Source organism: Syngnathus typhle, linkage group LG7 (genome assembly GCF_033458585.1).
Source record: "Syngnathus typhle isolate RoL2023-S1 ecotype Sweden linkage group LG7, RoL_Styp_1.0, whole genome shotgun sequence".
Classification (NCBI taxonomy): domain Eukaryota; kingdom Metazoa; phylum Chordata; class Actinopteri; order Syngnathiformes; family Syngnathidae; genus Syngnathus; species Syngnathus typhle.
The window spans coordinates 9,932,850-9,951,620 of record NC_083744.1 but is presented as its reverse complement, the minus strand read 5'-3'; the positions used below and the strand labels follow the sequence as shown (position 1 = coordinate 9,951,620).

The following is an 18,771-nucleotide window of genomic DNA, read 5'->3' as shown; positions in this document are numbered from 1 at the left end:
TTCAAGCAGTCTTCCCCCTCTCCACTTCTTTCTCCACTTTCTTCATGCGCCATGTGACTCACCATTATAGTTCGGTTAAAATCAAGAACATTTTATTGTTCATGAAAATAAATAAATACAGGGGGTTGTCGTGTACTTGTATCAATAATAATATTTACTATTACTGCTATTCATGTGTGATTAGGAAGCTTATTGAAAACATTGCTTGTGCAGCTTATCAAGGTTTTTGTGACAGTTTGACAGTGATTTGTTCAGTTGATCTCTTTTTTTTTTTTCTACAATGAATTATTTTTAGGTTTCACTGCATCAATTTGCCACCCATAATCATCATAGATTTGCATACATCATTTTAGCAATTACCTTTTAAGCCAGCCCTTTTCCCCTTGAGCCTACGTACAATTACAAGTCCTAGTACACTGTGTACGCACAAGGTCTGTCTGGGAGCAAGCCTCTGGAGATTTATTGCTTACCTGTCAGTACACGTGGAATTTATGTAGCTCACTCTGAGAACATCGCTGTGCAATGAGAGATAATACAAAAGGAATTGATTCTCTTACCAGGGCCCAGGCAATATTTTATATTCTTACAGTGACACAAAAATATTATTTTTATGGATCTAGACCACTGCGATTGGCTGGCCACCAGTTCAGAGTGTCCCCCGCCTACTGCCCGATGACTGCTGGAATAGGCTTCAGCACGCCCGCGACTCCCGTGGGGACAAGCACTATAGAAAATTGGTCATCTTCAGATTTGATCAGATTTTGAAACACATCCGCCCACAAAAAATATGACTAATGATCTGTTCCAGGGTCAAACTGCTGTAATCTGCAAACTGCTGTCTGGAATAAGCAGACCATTATTTGCTTGGTGCCACGGAAGAAAAAAAATGGGAAAAGGCAAACAAAGAAAACGTTTTGTTAATAGTCAGCAGTTGGCTGCAGATTTGGTCCAAGTAGTAATGCCAATTCTTTGGGAGCACACACAAACATCATAGTGCCACCCATCATTAGTGGAATTGTGTGAACTCAAACGCACTCTCTATGCACAAGTTTGTTTTTGTTTACATCTTCGTGTGTAAGCAAAATGTATATTTTTTTCTCCGTTTGCCCGTGCCTGTTTGTTTTTTTGTGTTGGTATACATTTATGCCCTCTTGCAGCCAACCTGCCATCACTTGTGTTTGCCAGACTGGCGGCGCTGCTGTTATATATGAAAGTGCTCTCACACTCATGCATTGTCTTTCACTTGTGGTATTTGTGCAGTCCTTACTGAACCATGAGAATGAAATTGACAGTCTTGGGCTAAAAGATGGCACAGCATACACAAACAAGTGCTGCCAGCTTCCACGGCATGTCTCAACAGACAATGGCTTGAAGCGGCCAAATGCCACAGACGCAGTGCCCTTCTTAAGCCAATATTTTCACTCCTCTGTGGAGTGTTGCCTATGCTTGTGCGCTCATGTGTATGTGCCGTGGCGCATAGGCTATGAGATCAGCTGATTATCTACTCACAAAAGAGCAGCCAAAATTCATAATGAAATCCTCATTAAAAAAAATTGTATTATTTTGAGCAATGATATTTTTATTTGTCTGCTGTCTTCAGAAACACATGCCGAATCCTGCTCAAAGAAGTTGCCAAAAAGGGAGAAAAACAAGGGGGAAATGAATCCAAGAGAGGAAGAGGAAAAGCAAGGGAGAAGGGAAAGAACTCTGTAACCCCAAGACTGGTGGGGGCCAACAAAATGGAGCTTATCTTGTTTATGTGGGGAAGATAACCACAATGCTCATCTGGCTGCAAAGAGGAACCTTCACTGTATCTGTATGCTTAAATTCTTCAGCATCGTGTGTCATGTGTGTGTGTCTGTGTGTGTGTGTGTGTGTTTGTGAGAGAGCGAGAGAGCGAGTGAGAGAGAGTGTGAGAGAGAGTGTGAGAGAGAGTGTGAGAGAGAGTGTGAGAGAGAGTGTGAGAGAGAGTGTGAGAGAGAGTGTGAGAGAGAGTGTGAGAGAGAGTGTGAGAGCGGCTTACACACACTGGCAACCACTCGTGAGGTCCAAGTCAACACTTGTCATTCAAAAGCACATAATAACATCCACAGGGATCGGCGTATGGTTTATTAAACTGGCAAGATATGTGGAACAGAAGTTGGCAGTGATTGTTGCTCCCGTGTGGTAATTTTACTTGTTAAGGAGGCAACAATAACTACAGTATATGAGGTACACAAAATGTGTTTACAATAGACAGTTGTTTATAAACAGAAATGATAATAACGTTGTTCTCAATGGAAGTTATTTTGGAGTGACAGGTATAACCTTGTAATTTAGAGACATTGCTATTTTCCCCTCAGAATGGGAATTCCTATGCTGATCTGAAATTACATGTTGTTCAAACACAGACGGGGGTGTCCTTGGTTATTGTGTAGTCTGCTTCATTTTCTTCTTCCAACACAACATGGGCGAACACTCTAAATCTACGTATTGTTATTTGAAAAGCTATGTTTTCAATGAGCCATTGGATGCTGACATCATGAAAGCCACAATTCCCTCTGCTGTCTTGTGTTTGATATCCTGAAACGAGCCTGAGAAAAATGTCTGTGTGTGCATGCGTGTGCGCGCGCATGTATGTGCACAGTCCAAATAGTACCCTGGTGACCTCCACATTGTGACTCTGACGTGCAACAATGATGAATGCCCTGGGAGAGTGAAGTAAGGACCCACCTGCATAATGTTAACGTTACAAAGTCAGAAACCTTAAACGTTGCAAGATGCTGACCTCCCTGTCCAATTAAGTGCAACGTTGTGCATTTAGAAGTGCCCCGCCGATCAGTTCTCTCTTAAGCAAACACGTTTTAGTCTATTGTTTTTTTTTTCATTTTTATTATTCTTTTAAAGAAATCTACGCATGTAAGCCACTGTTTACCCACCACACATTGTGATAAAATCTTGTGAGATCCTGTGAGAAAAAGAAGAGCAGGAAGCCTCTACATCACACTTTGAGTATTTTTCAATGTTAAGCTGTGACCCCTTGTTTTCCAGTGAAAGGTATCATGCGGTGACCCGGTGACCGCAGAGAAAACCACTTCCTCTACTGTTGTGATTTTATACGGCTAAACTGCTTCCCTCCACAATTCAGCCTAGCGCACATCATGTCAAATCCACAAAGGCTCCGACAGTTTGATGCTGTGTTGACAGAGACACCAGAACCCTCAAAATTGCAATATTTTAAGATGCAGCATCCAAAACATGTCTATGTTTAGGATGTGAGTGGGCTGTGTGTTTCCTTCTTGTCATTTTTTCGTCTTCTTTTTTTAGGCAGTCAGACGCAGACTATAAAAGGACAAACAGTAATTTAACTAATTTGTTTTGGTCATGTTTTTCAAATCTGGAATCATTTTTCATCGTTTACTAGATTTCATGATTTATTTATTTAGATCAAGGGTTTTGAGATGCAAGGCAAGATCACTTTTCTTTAACATTTTCAATTTCTGTGAAAGGGAAGCATAACACTTTTGGGAAAGTCTATGACTAAACCCTAAAATCTGATAAAAGTTATTTAGTTGAAAACAAATGCAAATTGATTTGATTTATAAAACAAACAAATTGTAACCCTTTTCATTTCTGGTGAAAAAAAACATTTTCATACAGTAGCACCTCAACACATGCATTTCATCAGAAGTAAACCAGCACTAGATAATAAGTATTAAAGAACGGACCTCGGACTTTGACACAAAATGTAACGAACATATAAAATTCATTCATAAACTAACTTGTGTAATACGGGGAGCCCCCACGTATTTTGCAATTCATTTCCCGCAAATTGTTTGTGGATTTTCTTTTTCATGGGGAGGTGAGGTATAGGGAGTGGGGAAAACACATATGACTGTTGTTGTTTTTTTGGACATTTCTGAGGGTGGTTGGAAAAAAAAAAAGTTTCTGGGCAATGACTGTCAGGGCCAGAAAATGTGGAAACTATCCTCAACTGTTCCAAACAAAATACAATAAACATTAACGTTGTTAATTAACGGCTCTCCGGCTGCCAATGCTACGACAACATTTTTGAACTTCCCTAATCTAGCTAATGATAATGATGTGAGGGTCTTGACACCACTTGTGGAAGGGATAAGCTGTAACATTGTTTTTTAGGCAGGGGATCATCAAAAACAACAGAAATAGAACCTCTTGAATCTTAGTGGTGGTGCGATTCAATTTATGGGTGCTTGAGCACCCCAAAATTGGGTTAGAAAAACAACATCTTTGCTTTAAATCAATCAGTGAGAAACTCCAAGACTCTCATCATGCTAGTTCACAAAACTAAAACGTCGACTTCTTTGTACATATATGAGAACCAACAGTTACATAATTTGGGAAGCCTCCACACAGCGACAGGTTGATGAAGAATCGACAATTAGATCGTTTTGTGGGGCGCTGAAGAAACACAATCCCCTCTTTATACTCTGAGCCCATGCAAGGGTTCAGACTGAGTGATATTTTTGATTTGCGGAATACGTGGCTTCTTGAAAATTAGCCAAATTCTTTTGATATCTGTGTAATAAATGAACAGAGAGGTGATTCATGCTCACATTGTGGATCCACCTGAGGCAAACTGCACATAGCGACGTGGACTCTTCCAGGGGCCGCCGGTACAGTTTGTCCTGGTCATTTAGGGTGTGTGGTATGACCCCCTTTTTCCCTCTCTCTGTCCCTTTTTCCCTCTCTGTCCCTTTATCTCAGTCTCATTTCCCTCTCTCCATCCCTCTTTTCAGCCCGCTGCAATTAGAGAGGCAAAGTGGGATAAGAGGAATGTGTTAGCATGCTTTGTGAAGGTTGAGAGAGAGAGAGAGAGAGAGAGAGAGAGAGAGATGAGGGGGGGGGATGAGAGAGAGACAGCTTATGGGAGGAAAAGAAAAGAGAGAAGGCCTGTCTTAATTGGCCTGTGTGGCCACACTGGCCTGCGATGGTCTGGGTTCGACGAACCCTGCTCCTCAATAGTTGGCCCAGCCTTACATGCATCCCGTGCATCCAGCCAACCACAACTAACTCTAGTGTGCTCTTTGGCAGTTTCCAGTGTCAGGCCTGGGAGAGTTGTGCCACCCACATCTTCACTCCACTCTGCCATTCAGGAGGCCTCTCTGTTGGGATGAATGTGGTCATTTGAGATTATTGGTTTGCAGTGCTCTGTCTTTTTTGAAGTCTTCATTTATTAGAATTATGATGTGGTGGTGGTGTTATGTACTTCAAATGAATGTTGAACATGCAGAGGTGCATAGGCATTTGTTGACAATTAACCCAACATTACATAGCGTAGTTACGCCCCTCACAAATTGCATTTCTTTGTTTTATCCAATCTTAAATATGTGATTTATTACTATTTTGTATTGCCATTATGCCATTGTCCTTCTTCCCTTTTTTAAAAAAAAATAAATTATTTCACCGATCGTTTAGGGAAATTTCGAGGGAACTTATTCAAAACATTAAATAAGCAAGCCTGGTAAATGTAACTCCGTGTAAAACACTACATATGCATGTTTTAGAAAATGTTTTTTTAGGCGATTGACGTTTTGTCAAAATAATGATCTTTTCATTAAGGGTGCCTGATGATGAAAATAGCCCACAAATGTTTCTATTGATAACCATTAATCAGACAAAAACTTGGCCAAGTAAACAATATTCACCGTGCTATGGATTCTACAAAATATCTAGCATCTGTCGGTTTAAAAGCTTCCTCAACCTAAGCACTGAAATATAACATTGGCTTAATTTTTTTTTGAAAACTTGGGAACCAGACCAACCTGGCCCAAAGAGGTGAGGCAAGAGCAGGTGCTGGAGAGAACAGTCACCTGGAACTTGCATGTTGCATGGAACTTGAAAATTTGCAGTGACAGTTGTATAATGCACGAGACATTGGAAAACGACATCAATCAGTGGAAAGCCGAGTTTATGTGATTTACGAAGGCCACACAGTATCGCGCAGACATGAAACAGAACTGTGCAATAATAAAGGAACGTGGCATTTCTCATTTTTGGGCTTTAACTCTATGATGGTAAAATTAAACAACACTGACAACCCAATGTAAACGCCATGATAAAACATTCCCCAGAAACTGTTCCATTCCGGTAAGACATTTCACTGTAAATCTGCCCAGTAACAGAAAAACCATGGGTGGCTGCATACATGCACATGCATACCTGCAAAAGCAGGTCATGCCATTTTCCAAATATGCAAGTGATAATTTAAGACATGTCGGCCTCCAAACATAGCTGCAGAATGGGTATTTGCTCCATTAGTAGTATGCCTCTGCAGGAGGGAGCTTACGACAGGCCACATTTAGTGTGGCACGCAGGAGAGGAAGTGCATCCAGCCATCCTGCCTTCTACTACGTGATTGGTGATGTGCACATTTTGTTCTATCACTATGCAGAGAACAGAAGGACAGATATGGAGCCAGGCAGAGGTGGAGAAAAGGTGGGGAGGGGCAGCAAGAGAAAGCAACAGAAAATTCTTTGGAAAGCCTCAAGACACGATAAATCATTTACACCACGCAGAACTTTTGACTGCTTCTCACAGAGGTCCAAAAAAGGCCAAGAGGAACACACAATGCAGATTTTGCAAAAGCAGCAAGCCATTACGTAAGGTGGACAATGCACAGAATGTTGTACGTTTGATAAAATGTTTTTTTATTGATATTAAAAATCAAAGTACATGAATTGTGCATTTCGGACGTTCTAGCGTGCGGAGGTTAAATCAATAAAATACACACAGGCTGAGTGAGCTAGTGACAAAGAAGAAGTTGCCATTGCTCGGCATGATCTCTTCATATTTAGCAAAAGAAGTGGTTGTCTTTCAACATAACAACAGAGTAGCCTGTTTGAACATTGCAATAGTGAATGAATGCAGTCCCAGCATAATAACAATAATAATAAAACAATAATAATAATAATAATAATTGCACTGTCTGTCTCTTTGCACATTGAAAGTAGAATATAATCAGAGAAGGATATGGATGCTATCTGACAGAAAAAAATCTAGATGTATTGTTGATGTATTCACCTCAACTTGCTTCATTTAAGTGATGCATAACCTATTTCAGGAGGAAGTGGTAAGCCACATGATTATGGAAGGGTCTAAAGAACAACTCCTTATCTTTCGCCGCGCAATTATGTCATATTCAGGAACTATTACACTCTTCCCTGCAGAGCGCTTATTTCTTTACCCGAATTCTATGGCTGCATTAGCCCTTCATTAAAACATATAATGCTTGCGTGAATGGAAGGTGATGCTTCATATGTAAAATCAAGGCCATTGTCAGATTATTTAGAAGAACCATCCTAACAGGAGGCCTCCTTTCAACCACAAACCAAAAGTAAGGAATATGTGAGAGAGAGAGAGAGAGAGACAGAGAGAGACAGAGAGAGAGAGAGAGAGAGAGAGACAGAGAGAGACAGAGAGAGAGAGAGAGAGAGAGAGAGAGAGAGAGGGAGCAACTCAATGACCATTACGCTAATCTCCAATGAGTGTAAAGGTGCACTGCGCAAGTTAAGACCCTCTCATGACATTTGATCCAACCAGCACACTATCTATGACGACATTTGCAGCACTGGCACATAAAAAAGATGATCCTTACAAGATGGCAGGACACCGTGTACAATTATGAAGACATTATTTAATTAAGGTCTTGACATTCCCCCGCCATCAATACTAGAGTGGCTTCAAAACATAGTGGGTTGAATACAACTGATGTTGAACAGTTTCGGTTAATAAAGTTACTCACTGATACTTTCCGTTTCCCTCGGAACATTGACAGGTTTCTGAAGATCCATGCAGATCATTTTTAATAAGAGTATGTGACTATTTTTGCGACATAACATGCCAACAAATATCAGACTACATGATGCTGTTAAAATATTAATTTAAGTAACTATGGCAAATTAAATGGGGAATAAAAGACATTATTTTTGGTACAAAGCATCTAGAAAAAAAGCCTTACAGCCCCAATTGGAAAACAGAGATCAGACAAAATAAATCCGTCAGTTGAGCATCAGTGCTGCGCATATTATTTGGACCAATTTTCAAATATATTTTATAACAAAATAAATAATGCCTTTATACAGTGCCCTTATTTGTATTCCAACAAACAAACAAAAAAAGCTTGACGGCTCATTACGCAAGATACAGCTCAGACTATAGGAAATAACACAACGTCCCTGGAAACTAATTATATATCTACATATATATTATATATATATATATATGTATATATATATATATATATATATATACATATATATATATAATTATATATGTATAGAGAGATATATTCAAGTATTTGTTTTCGGGCAAACGCATGTGAATACTACTGATATACAATAAGAAATAAATGTTAGTTGACATTATTGCTGTTTTTTCCCTTTGAATCAAAATGTCTGTGCCTTTTTGTTTTACAACGGTAAAGTTACATCATAAAATAACCATGAGGATGCCTAACATGGAAAAACAGAAATGTCATGGTACCAGAAACAGACAAGGGTTTCCTTTTTTCGTTGAAATGATGATATGAAAAGAAAATAAGAAAACAAGAAAATCAAACTAAAATAAAATCTTCAATTATCCCACTTGTCCGTGCCATGACACTTCCTGTCGGAGCAGTCCGCAAAGCCACGGTAAACAGTCCTGTCCCAATCCAGGCAGTCCACAGTGTCCCATATTAAGTTCCCTGCGTCCATCTGCCTCGGGGTCGGAAGACAGGAGGGACAGGGCCAGGGTCTTTTGTCCCCCTTCCCGTGTATGCCAGCAAACTTGTGTTGAGCAGCCACCAGCACTTCCTTTGAGCCTTGATGCCCTCTTCGCCCCCATAGTTTCTCAGTGACACTTCCCCCTTGACTTTGCCACTGCCAGGAGCTCCCCCATCTTTCTCTCTTTTGTTTCAGTCACACTTTCCTTAAAACGGAAAGTAATAATATATTCAACAAAAAAAACAAACGTGCTTTTTAACCTCTTCTTTGAGTCCTTTCCCAAAGCTAGCACCATGGCATTTTTTAAGCTACACGTTCATTGTTCATAAAAAAATAGTGCCATATATTTTTCTTTAGTTTGACGTAATCCGTGGCAATGTGCAATTTTGCAGACTCTTTTCTGCTTTTTGTTTGTGATCAAAAGGTGCTGGAACAGGAATCTAATTTTATAAAATAATTCCTTACAGTGTGGAAGTCCCTTTAAAGGTAGCGGTGCAAACTAAAAAATAAAATTTAAAAAAAAAAAAAAAAAAACTAACAGATTTTCTTCTTTTTTGCTTCAGGAAAAAAAAAATATGTGGAATGAATTCTGTCATGCAAGCTTCTCCTCACGTTGAGTCGTCTTCCACAAGGTCAAAAAAAAAAAAATCATTCCGTTGGGCGTCCTCTTGACACTTGCAAAACACATCTTCTTGCTCTCTTCCATTAACCGTTTTGCTTACGGGTCCACCTGAATGGCATTCAGCCGAATTGTTGACTTTTTGTTCATCACTTGTGTTTGTACCTTTTGTGTCAGTGACTGAAAGGGCTAGCGAAAAAAAGTTCAGACAGGAAGAATGTGAAGACATGTTTGTGTTCCGGAGGACGGCGGTAGGGTTTGAGGGGTATTAGAAAGAGGGCAGAGGGTCAAGAAGCGGTGGATGAGAATGGGCTGGGGGTGAGGGTGGGGGCGTAGGGGCGTGGGGCTCGGACAGGGCAGGGGAGGTCAAAGAGGACTGCCACAGAAATGACGTCAGAGACAAAGCTATAATCCCCTAGGCTTTTTTGTCCTTGCAAACACTTGTCTGTGCAAAGGGCTGGCAACGGGCTCATTTGTGGTTGACATAGTTGTTCGTGGTGAGCAAGACAGGCGGTAGTTTGCTGGGCAGGCTGATCAGGGGCCTGTGGAAGCTTGCTTCCTCCTGGGCTTTCATCTTCTCCGCCTGCCTTCGGAACTTTTTGGCTCTTAGGATGGCGGGGACACCCCTCCGGAGTCGCTGGGCCGCCTTCCTCTGCCACTGCTCGTATTTGGAATACTTCACGGGCACATGCTGCTTCCTCTGGGCTTCCTTTTGCGGCATGCCGGCAAAATAAAGGGGGGAAAAAAAACAGAAGAAAAGGGGAGAAGATGGAGTCAGTTCATTACGGGTGATATGCTTATTTTGCGGCTGATCAAATGTGATTCTCAAAGCGGCAAGTCATAATAGCCTTGGCCGGCTTCCAAACAGTACTTGTTTTGGTTTCCTCAACTGAGAGAAGCTGTCAACAAGTGCTTAGTTCTGCCTCTTTAACAAGCGGCGAAAAAGGATGGGCTCCCGTCTCGTCTACATATGAGGGGCACGCAAACGCTCACCAAACAACCGTCTGAATGGCTAAACTGCTGCATACTGAATGACCATATAAACATTGCAAATTTAACAATGCTAGGTGTTTCGCTGAGTACCACTGAATGAGAAACAAGTAGGAATGGTAGCAGGGGGCCTGGAATTTATGCGCCAGTAGCCAGTGATCCATGTGAATGGCTTGTTTTGGTCCTGCCACTTGAAGAGTGTTTATCCCCCTTCATTCACTTGAGGCTCGCTCAATAGCTTAAGAACAGCTGGCCCTCAGAGCAGGCTGTACCCATCAACTCTCCCTGCCCGGACAAACTAGGGACATGTCCAAACTAATTCCCCACCGGCGTCCCCCCCCCCCCCCCATGGAATAGAGGTCTGCTTACTTTTCTCCTATGGATTTACGATTGCACCGTTCATTCAACTACTTGTCACTGACACGTGAACATGACCAAGCATAAAGGGATTTTTCAGGGGATTGTAAAAGGTCGGGAGCACAGCCATTACTGTGTCTTCTTGTGGCCTCAGTGAAGCACTTAGACAATTTGCTGCACGTGTGAGGGGGACTCTAAGCCTCTGTCAGCTGTTTTTTTTTTTTTTTTTTAAATCCAAACGCATGCCACGTTGCGGTGCAATCGCAGTTGCATGAGTAATGAGCGAATAATCTTACAGAACACATTGTTTTCGTCACGGACCAGCACTCAGTGTGTGAGCTTTTCCTTTCTTGAGCACAATGTGCTACCGCTGGCTGGACGATTTCCACGACGGTCAGCACTTTACATTATCATTAGATCATCTAACAAGACGGTCTGTACAGCGTGTCAAGGATATAGGGGTGAGGCAGAGGTGAACAGAGGACAACATGATGGGAGGAGTAGGATTTCACTGGTTCCCAGACTGCTGTGTTGTTATTGCTGTGATGCACACCTGCTTTAATGGAGGCATCACCGGTACGACCTGTAGAGAGGTGGCCGACACATCTCTTTCTGACTTGGCGGGTTTGGCACAGTACTGCTCCAGAAGGTTGAGGTCACAGCTACGGAAACAACACTCCTCCACTATCCCACGATTCTGGGTGCGCCTGGCGTTCCCCCTGCTGGTGGGCCTACCTGCGGAGAGACGCAAAACAGAACGTAAGGCCTAAAGGAAGGAACACACACTCTCTTCAGAAATGGATCTAGGTTGTTTTTTGCAGGATTACAATCGTAGCGCAACAAAGAGGATAACAGGAAATCTATGACCAACTGCAACAAATCTTTTTGTTTGGAAAAGATAATCTGACGAGGGCTATCTGGAAGTCCCTTAATGGGAAAATGCGCATGTAAACAGCATGTAGTGGGCCAGACGAGCCAGCCCGTCCCTTAGGTGAGCAAATACATAAAATGGAAACTCCTCTGCGACCTTGTCCTTTGTCAAGTCAGCAGAGATAACAAGAATGAGGAGGGGCAGAGAGGTAGAGAAAACAGCCCGGGGGAATGGGCGCAGGAGTGTGTGAGCCTTGAAAAACAGGAGGTGAATGCAAATCAAAAGAGGAACAGAGTAATGACGGGAAAGAAAAGCACGAGAGAAGAAGAAGGGGCTGAGTGTTTCAATGTTCCACGGGGGAATGCCGTCAACGATCAATAAAGGGCCCGCGCCCCGCACAATGTTGGAGAAATCTCACGAGACACAAGAGAGATTTGATTGCAGGAAGGAAAAGTGGAAAAAGAAACTAGGGAGGAGAAATCATCCAAATTAGATAATGGTCTGTGAAAAAGCCATGTTCAGAGATATTTCCTATGTGTGTCAAAAGTGAGATTTTTTTGTGAGCGTGTATGTTTGTGCATACCAATATCTAGTATGTGTGTCGCAGTTTATCCACTCAGGGATTAACAATCCACCACAATGCAAACAATGTCTTGCCATCATTATGCCACACAAGTTAATGATCTGGCATATATTTGAAGAAAAAAAAATAGCACACACTCACACAAACATCTTTGGACCACGGTGGTCTATGTGGTCTGTGCACACTAGGGTGGTGGTGACTGGTATGCCTCTTGGGGTGCTATTACTTTACTGGTAAACAAGCAACTCATTGTGTTGTATGCGGCTTCACGGCTCGCCGGCCTTTCATATGCAATGAGCGGTACAGTGCGGTGCGCAGGCCTGTGGTGCGCATCGGGACTAACACTCGAGACACAGCTGTCTTCTTCGCTTCTCTTGTGTGCGCGTGTGTATGAATGTTTGACGCCCAGACGGAGCCAACAGGCAAATAGTATCAGCTATGCAAACAAATCTTTTTTTTTTTTTAGCGGGGGCACGCGCACAGGCACGCAAATGATTTATGGTCACACAATTGCGCAGTACCGTTACGCGCGCACAAACGTACTGAAATAGAAGCCTCTGTCTTCGCAGACGAATTGAAGCGCGTCCACCAGCTCTCCCCCACACAGGGTCTCTGCCGAGGTCATCTCCACCGCATAGAGGGTGAGTGCCAGTGCAAAGAGCAAGGAACGGCTGGATGAGGACATCTTCTTGACCTGCAAGCACACACATACACGAAAGATGAACATACACCCAGATTAAAAACGACACATTACTTCTGCAGTTCTTCCTAATTTCTTAACTTAAAAACAAAATCTGTCCGCTTTCTGCGCACTTTTAAATGCCACGGTCCCAACTCGGCACCGAGGAGGGAGAAGAGCTAATTGTGGAGGAAAATTGCAAGACAAGTGCCGTTTTACCGCTTGCGCAACATGCCAGACTTCGCAAGAGCGGCTGTTCGATAGTTAACTATCAGAAAAGCTAGACTCAGCATTTGTTGTCCCCCTTGCGCACCCTTTATTGAGCAAACTGACCCTCGCCTACCGCCCCCTATCTGCCGGCAAATAAGACCAGCTGTTTGCTCCAAGTCCTGCACCAGCCGGCACACCAAATTACCTCCAAATTTTAGTCCTTCTTCTTTGTCTTTTGCATGAAATGCCAGTAATGCTAATTCACTCATGGCATAATGGCACTTTGAACTTTTGCATTAAGTCGTGCATTTATATTCTAGATTTTCTCATTGTATTCATTTGTTTTATTCAATGACCCACGTGCAAACAGTCATTAAAATATGCATGTGTAAAAGTTACTGTTAATTATTGCTAACCTTTCGTCTGCTCTCCTCCGTTGTCCTGCAGGTGTGGCAAAATGATTTGTGTCCGGGTCTCGATCGCAGGGTCTCCATGACAGTCGGCAGTAGTCACCCCCCCAAAAAAACCAAAAAAAAACAAAACAAAAAAAAAAGAAAGAAAGAAAGGAATGAAAAGGTTGGTCTGACGTGGTCGGGTGCTTGCAGGTGAGTTAGTTTCCCCGGTTGGTTAGTTCGATGATGTGTGAGAGGCTGTCCCGGAGACCGAGGCGACAGACCAAACTTCTGAGGGAGAAGTATTATATACCAAAGCACGCCCACTTTACATCCCACACTCCACCCCTCGCTCCTCCCCTCCTCACGGCACTGTTAAAAAAACCATGGAGACATCTTTCACAAAAATGCTCTAGAAGAGAAGCATCAGGAAAAATATAGCCCTATTGAAGGAAGATCAGAACTTATGATCATGATCTACAGCGTTTACGCACCAGGTCAAACTACCTTCACGGGACTCTTCACATCACCTAGTCAACGCACATTCTCCACATTGCTCAGACTGCGTTAAATCAGTGCGTCTGCTTGATGAGGTCAACTTTCGTTGACTGACCAAGGGGTGTCAGTGAGCGGTGATACCCTGCCAAGAGGAGAGTGATGCAGCAGTGTCTGCCTCTCAGTGACCCAAAAGTCAGGGTGAGCGAGCACGAGAGCAAAACGCGCACACCGCCCTCATGTGAGGAAGGACGGGAGGTAATAAAAAGCAATTGATGAACTGAAATGACCTCACGCACAGTGATGAACGGCACAAGCGTACCTAACATAGCAGGTGAGGATGTAGGCATGATGTCATCCTTACGCTGTCATCTCCATCGAACCCCCTCCCGTCTCGTTTGTCAACGATTCCCTCTGGATTTCTCAATTCTGACGTCATGATTCGTGATGGAACCAACAGGAGCACCTTGCATGACACACTGCACAAACACATTATTCTTATGGCTATTTAGTAATGCTTAACAGTGCCACTTTCTCTGCTTCGGCTTTTTTTTTTCATTGGGACTCACGAATGACAGTAGGATGGTTCAACTACGTGCCGCTTCCGTCTTGAAGGATTTAAAATACTGGTTAGCAGCACCCTCGTGTGGCAAAACACTACAATGCAATCACCTTGCCAAGAAGGTAATAAACCACGGCATTTTTTCCCTGAATAAAAACAATCGAGAAGTAGAGACAAAAAGAAGATAATAATTATTCATTTATCGATTTACAGATGAGCAGCACCGTGTTTCAAAGTTTAGCAAATCGGCCCAATTATACAAATATGCAAGCTTTTATTGTTCAAACTAAACCCACAAACAATGAATTGATAAATTCAAATTATGTGGAATATATTATTATATTCAGTAATATTTATGAATGAAGGGTTCAGTTCAGCAACAGGTGGGATTTTTTTACTGAAATGTCAGCGTTATAGTAAATTGCGATGCATGGTAAAGCTTTTATCGGTCAAACTAAACCCACAAATAATGAATATATATGTATAATGGTTGGTAGCTGGGGTGCCTCTCCGTCGAGAGGGCTCAGGTTCAAATCTCGGTTTAAGATTGTGTGTGGATTTACTTGTTCTCCACCTGCTTGTTTGGGATTTCTTCAGGCACTCCAGGTTCCTTCAGCTTTCCAAAAACATGCATGTTAGATGAATGGGATTAATTGTTTTTATAGGCTTTGTGATTGGATGGAAACGACATCAGATTTGGCTTACATGTGACCAAAGACGACCAGAATAAAAAAATAATAGTTGGAGATGAAAATAATGATGGGATGTAAATATGGGGTATTTTAGTAGTTTAGCTCAGTAAAGCATCGATCACCAGCTCATCATGTGGTTTTATTTTCTTAATCACGCATTGACACTCAACACATAAATGGAAAAAATACATTGACTATCTTAAATAAAAATACATTGACTATCTTAAATAAAAATATCTGAAATACTTAATTCACATAGCATTTGTCATACAGCAGACACAGGTGATACAATATGATTTGATTTTATACAGCATCAACTTTCTCTAGTAGATGCTGAATGTATATGTTGCTGATTGTAAAATAATCAAACCATACTCTTTTCTTATATACGTACGTCTTTGATTTTGATTTACATTACATTTGAGTTTCAACACGACACTTTTTTCCTTAACAGACTGTATGGCCATAGCTGCCTCGACACCACAAGAGGCACTGAACATCTTTGGAAACATCATCTTAAGTGTTGACATTGAGGTTGAAATGGTTGCAGTCTTTTTTTTGGCCAGCTTCTAGAAGATCAGATTTTCATTCTAAACTCCATCGGAGTGGAGGCACCAAAAACACAAGGTTTGTCACACTTTGGGTGTTGCAGAGCACAGCAGAGAGCAAGCAAACAACAGCAAGGTGGGGTGGGAAGACAAGAAGGTCAAGGGTCCATTTTCAGGACAAAACACCTAGGGCATCCGTCAGCATCTTCAATTCATCCTTCACTCCTTCCAAGCTTCCTTGGATCTTCAAGGGGTTGTCCAGGACTTCAATGCTACTGGTGTAGGGATCGAACTTCACTGAGAAGGGACGGTGGATTCCAGCAACAAATGCCCTGGTTAAAGTTTCACACAAAGAGAGCCAAGAAAATAAAGGTTAAGGAGCACTTGAGGTCGCATGGCACGTGGAGCATGTCTGGCTTACCATTAAGAATTTTCTACCTTTGAATCTCGGCTTGGACTTTTCACAATCTACTTGTCTAGCATGCGTTTTGTCTGTGTACAGGTATATTTATTAATGGTTCACAAGTAGGTGTAAATGTGAACAAAGACTTTCCTGTGGTCAGCTGGCAGAGGCTCCAGCTCACCTGTGGCAGTAGAAGCGGTAAAAAATGCCTTGGTGCAGCACCAATGTTTCACTTGGCCTGAGAGCACACTATCCGTGCGTACAGAAACCAAAATTTCTGCATGAGAAATATTCTCCTATGTAATGATATTCATCGTACTTTTGCTCGTATCGATTCTATTTTGATAAACATTCCCTTGCTGCTATTTTCATATGGAGTGTGACTAAATCCTGTCAAAACACTCCCCAAAACTATTTGTTTTGCAAGGCAGCATTTGATGTGTATGCCAAATAAAACGACAGTATTTTGCTATGGTGAGAGGGCCTACATTAGTAACAGCTGTCTTCTGGCTGACCTACAAAAGTTTGTGGCCTCCAGGGATGGATGGCTGTTCTCTGACCTTGTCCTTGCATAACCTTCCTGTCATCCTTCTGTTTGTTGTTTATTTTTCTCATGTTCTTTCTCACTTTCAATATGTTTTCGCCAAGGCTTTGCATCCAGGTGACAGCGCTCTACCTGAATTTTTCCTTTGCATCAGAAAAACTCTCTGAAATGAAGTAGACGGGCTGGTAGGTCTGGTCTTGGTAGGGCTGCACTGCCGCAGCTTCTGGATCAAACGCTCTCGTTTCTGGTTCATCGGAGAGAGAGTGCTGCATGGAGAGGGAATGAATACAAGGTGGAGTTGGCTGCTGCATCTTCTGAAATTATGAGAAGATTAAAACACAAATGAGGGTGGAACCTACCACAAGTTCTCCGTAAGAAGAAAGCAGTCCGGCGCCATAAGCCCTCACTTCACCATTTTGCTTGCACAGGCCGTACTCCACAGTGAACCAGTACAGCTGGAAGAAGAACCATGCAAATCAAGTGTTGAATGAGGACGTCACTATCTACACTGTAGATTCGACAGTATTTGAGTTTACACTGTTGGTCTTACTGTGGATAGTTTTTCAATATCTTCATCCGAAGCACCCAGTGATGCCAGGCCAAGATTCTGCAGAAAACAATCCAATGATGTTTTGATACGGAGAGGCACACACTGGCTCATCACAACATTATTACTATTTGTGCTCTCTAATGTGTTCAATTTGTTTTTAAATCTGCATTTTCAATGCTGGCTGACACAAGTTTACTGTTTATTTGATTACTAAATGAAGTAAACACAGAATAGAATCTGCTGCCAGTGTGATACAGTGCATTCAACCACAGCCACAATAAAACAATTGTAAAACTGGACCTATAAATTATAGTGTCGGTCGTCAAGAATCGACTTGAGTTGGATTACCTGGGAAAACTGTGCGAATGTGCGGTCTGCCAGCATGGGGACGTGGCCTAAAAGTTCGTGGACGCAGTCGCTGGATGGAAAGAGAAACAGACAAAAAATATGCTCCTGAGGACCTACAGCTCATGCCTAATCTACTGCATGTTTTTTTCTTGTCAAAGCAAAGAGGGCAGGTGGGAGATTGAACGATCATTGAGAAACTTCCACATTGTGTATCAAAATGTGCTTTTGAAAAAAATCACCAATCTACACAAAAGTAATGGTCACACTTTTGTTGCACCTCACGTCAGGCATTTTCACTAACATTATTTTCAAAACCAGTTTTGTGAGTTTATTTTAAATAATTCGATTGGCCACAATTCATAAGAAATGTTTGATTTTCATTGGTTAATTGTCTTCACTATGTAATAGTAGTATTTTTGTTAATGTTTTTTTTGATTGAAATGGGGAAAGGAGGATTACTCAGTTTGTGCCCTCAATCATTCTTTTTCAGTTGGCGTTACTCTGGTATACCCACGGCTCTGGGGAATGCATAGGAGACGAGCCATGTCGGATGTACTGGGTGCACTGAAACACCCGGAACGCCAAACTTGCCAGGAAATCTCTTGCCGAAAGGAGACCTGCCACTGGACGCAGCAGAAAGCCAGTGCGCTCTGTGTGTTTTAGGAGATGAAAAAGTGTTCCCATCACATATGTTTCACATCTGCAACGAGTCTTTAAACAAACTGCTGCTCCATACCTTTAAGGAAGCGGGACACATCTTCCAGCTGGGGAATGTTGTTTGGACTATAGCCACAATGCCTTTCCAGGAGACGCAAGGCCTCAAGGTACTCACTACAGGCATGCGTGCTGTACAAGTCCCTCAGAGTCGAGTAGACTTCCCTCCTGGCAGTAGATGAAGAATTGTGTGATTTCTTCATACCAAAACACAGTCTGACCATTGTTATTTATTTTCAGTCAATATTCAAAGTCTCATTCCTTTTTTGGTGTGAAAATTTCATTCGTTTCTTTTGCCACGTCAAATCCATTTAAGTATGCATGAGGACAAAAGTAAGGGAAAGTGACAGTGACAGACATGGCCACAACATGGCTTGTTCTCAGGCTAATTTTGTGAAAAAATATTATCCATTTCAATAAAACAATAACATATTGTGGGTAGATTGTGTTTTCAATAAATTAGTTCAGCTTCTCGACCTGACCACATCAAT

The 18,771-nt window shown here is 42.0% G+C and overlaps 2 protein-coding genes across 2 annotated transcripts in view; both read right to left on the bottom strand.

Moving 5' to 3' along the window:
- Positions 1-7,367: 7,367 nt before the first annotated feature.
- igf2b (insulin-like growth factor 2b) lies at positions 7,368-13,750 on the bottom strand. The gene is made up of 4 exons (XM_061283204.1): positions 13,449-13,750; positions 12,687-12,837; positions 11,243-11,424; positions 7,368-10,051 (listed from the first exon to the last, which is right to left on the bottom strand). Exons 1-4 carry the CDS (start codon positions 13,524-13,526, stop codon positions 9,812-9,814), a joined length of 651 nt encoding a protein of 216 aa, XP_061139188.1. The 5' UTR covers positions 13,527-13,750; the 3' UTR covers positions 7,368-9,811.
- Positions 13,751-15,303: 1,553 nt separating this feature from the next.
- Positions 15,304-18,771, bottom strand: part of th (tyrosine hydroxylase) — a 6,068-nt gene continuing 2,600 nt past the window's right edge. Inside the window, exons 7-13 of the mRNA XM_061283210.1 lie at positions 18,303-18,448; positions 18,081-18,216; positions 17,567-17,636; positions 17,219-17,275; positions 17,028-17,123; positions 16,801-16,934; positions 15,304-16,053 (exon numbers count right to left, since the gene is read on the bottom strand). Coding sequence (XP_061139194.1) covers positions 15,894-16,053; positions 16,801-16,934; positions 17,028-17,123; positions 17,219-17,275; positions 17,567-17,636; positions 18,081-18,216; positions 18,303-18,448 — 799 coding nt within the window. The 3' untranslated portion in view covers positions 15,304-15,893. The remainder of the gene's footprint in view (positions 16,054-16,800; positions 16,935-17,027; positions 17,124-17,218; positions 17,276-17,566; positions 17,637-18,080; positions 18,217-18,302; positions 18,449-18,771) is intronic.

What these genes read in the sequence shown, in the direction of transcription:
- igf2b (XM_061283204.1), bottom strand. Translation starts at nt 13,526, where the DNA reads ATGGAGACCCTGCGATCGAGACCCGGACACAAATCATTTTGCCACACC. An exon ending in AGACAGAGGCTTCTATTTCA is followed by an intron (nt 11,425 to 12,686) that starts GTACGTTTGTGC and finishes GTCTCTCCGCAG; the next exon opens with GTAGGCCCACCAGCAGGGGG. An exon ending in TGATGCCTCCATTAAAGCAG is followed by an intron (nt 10,052 to 11,242) that starts GTGTGCATCACA and finishes ATGCCGCAAAAG; the next exon opens with GAAGCCCAGAGGAAGCAGCA.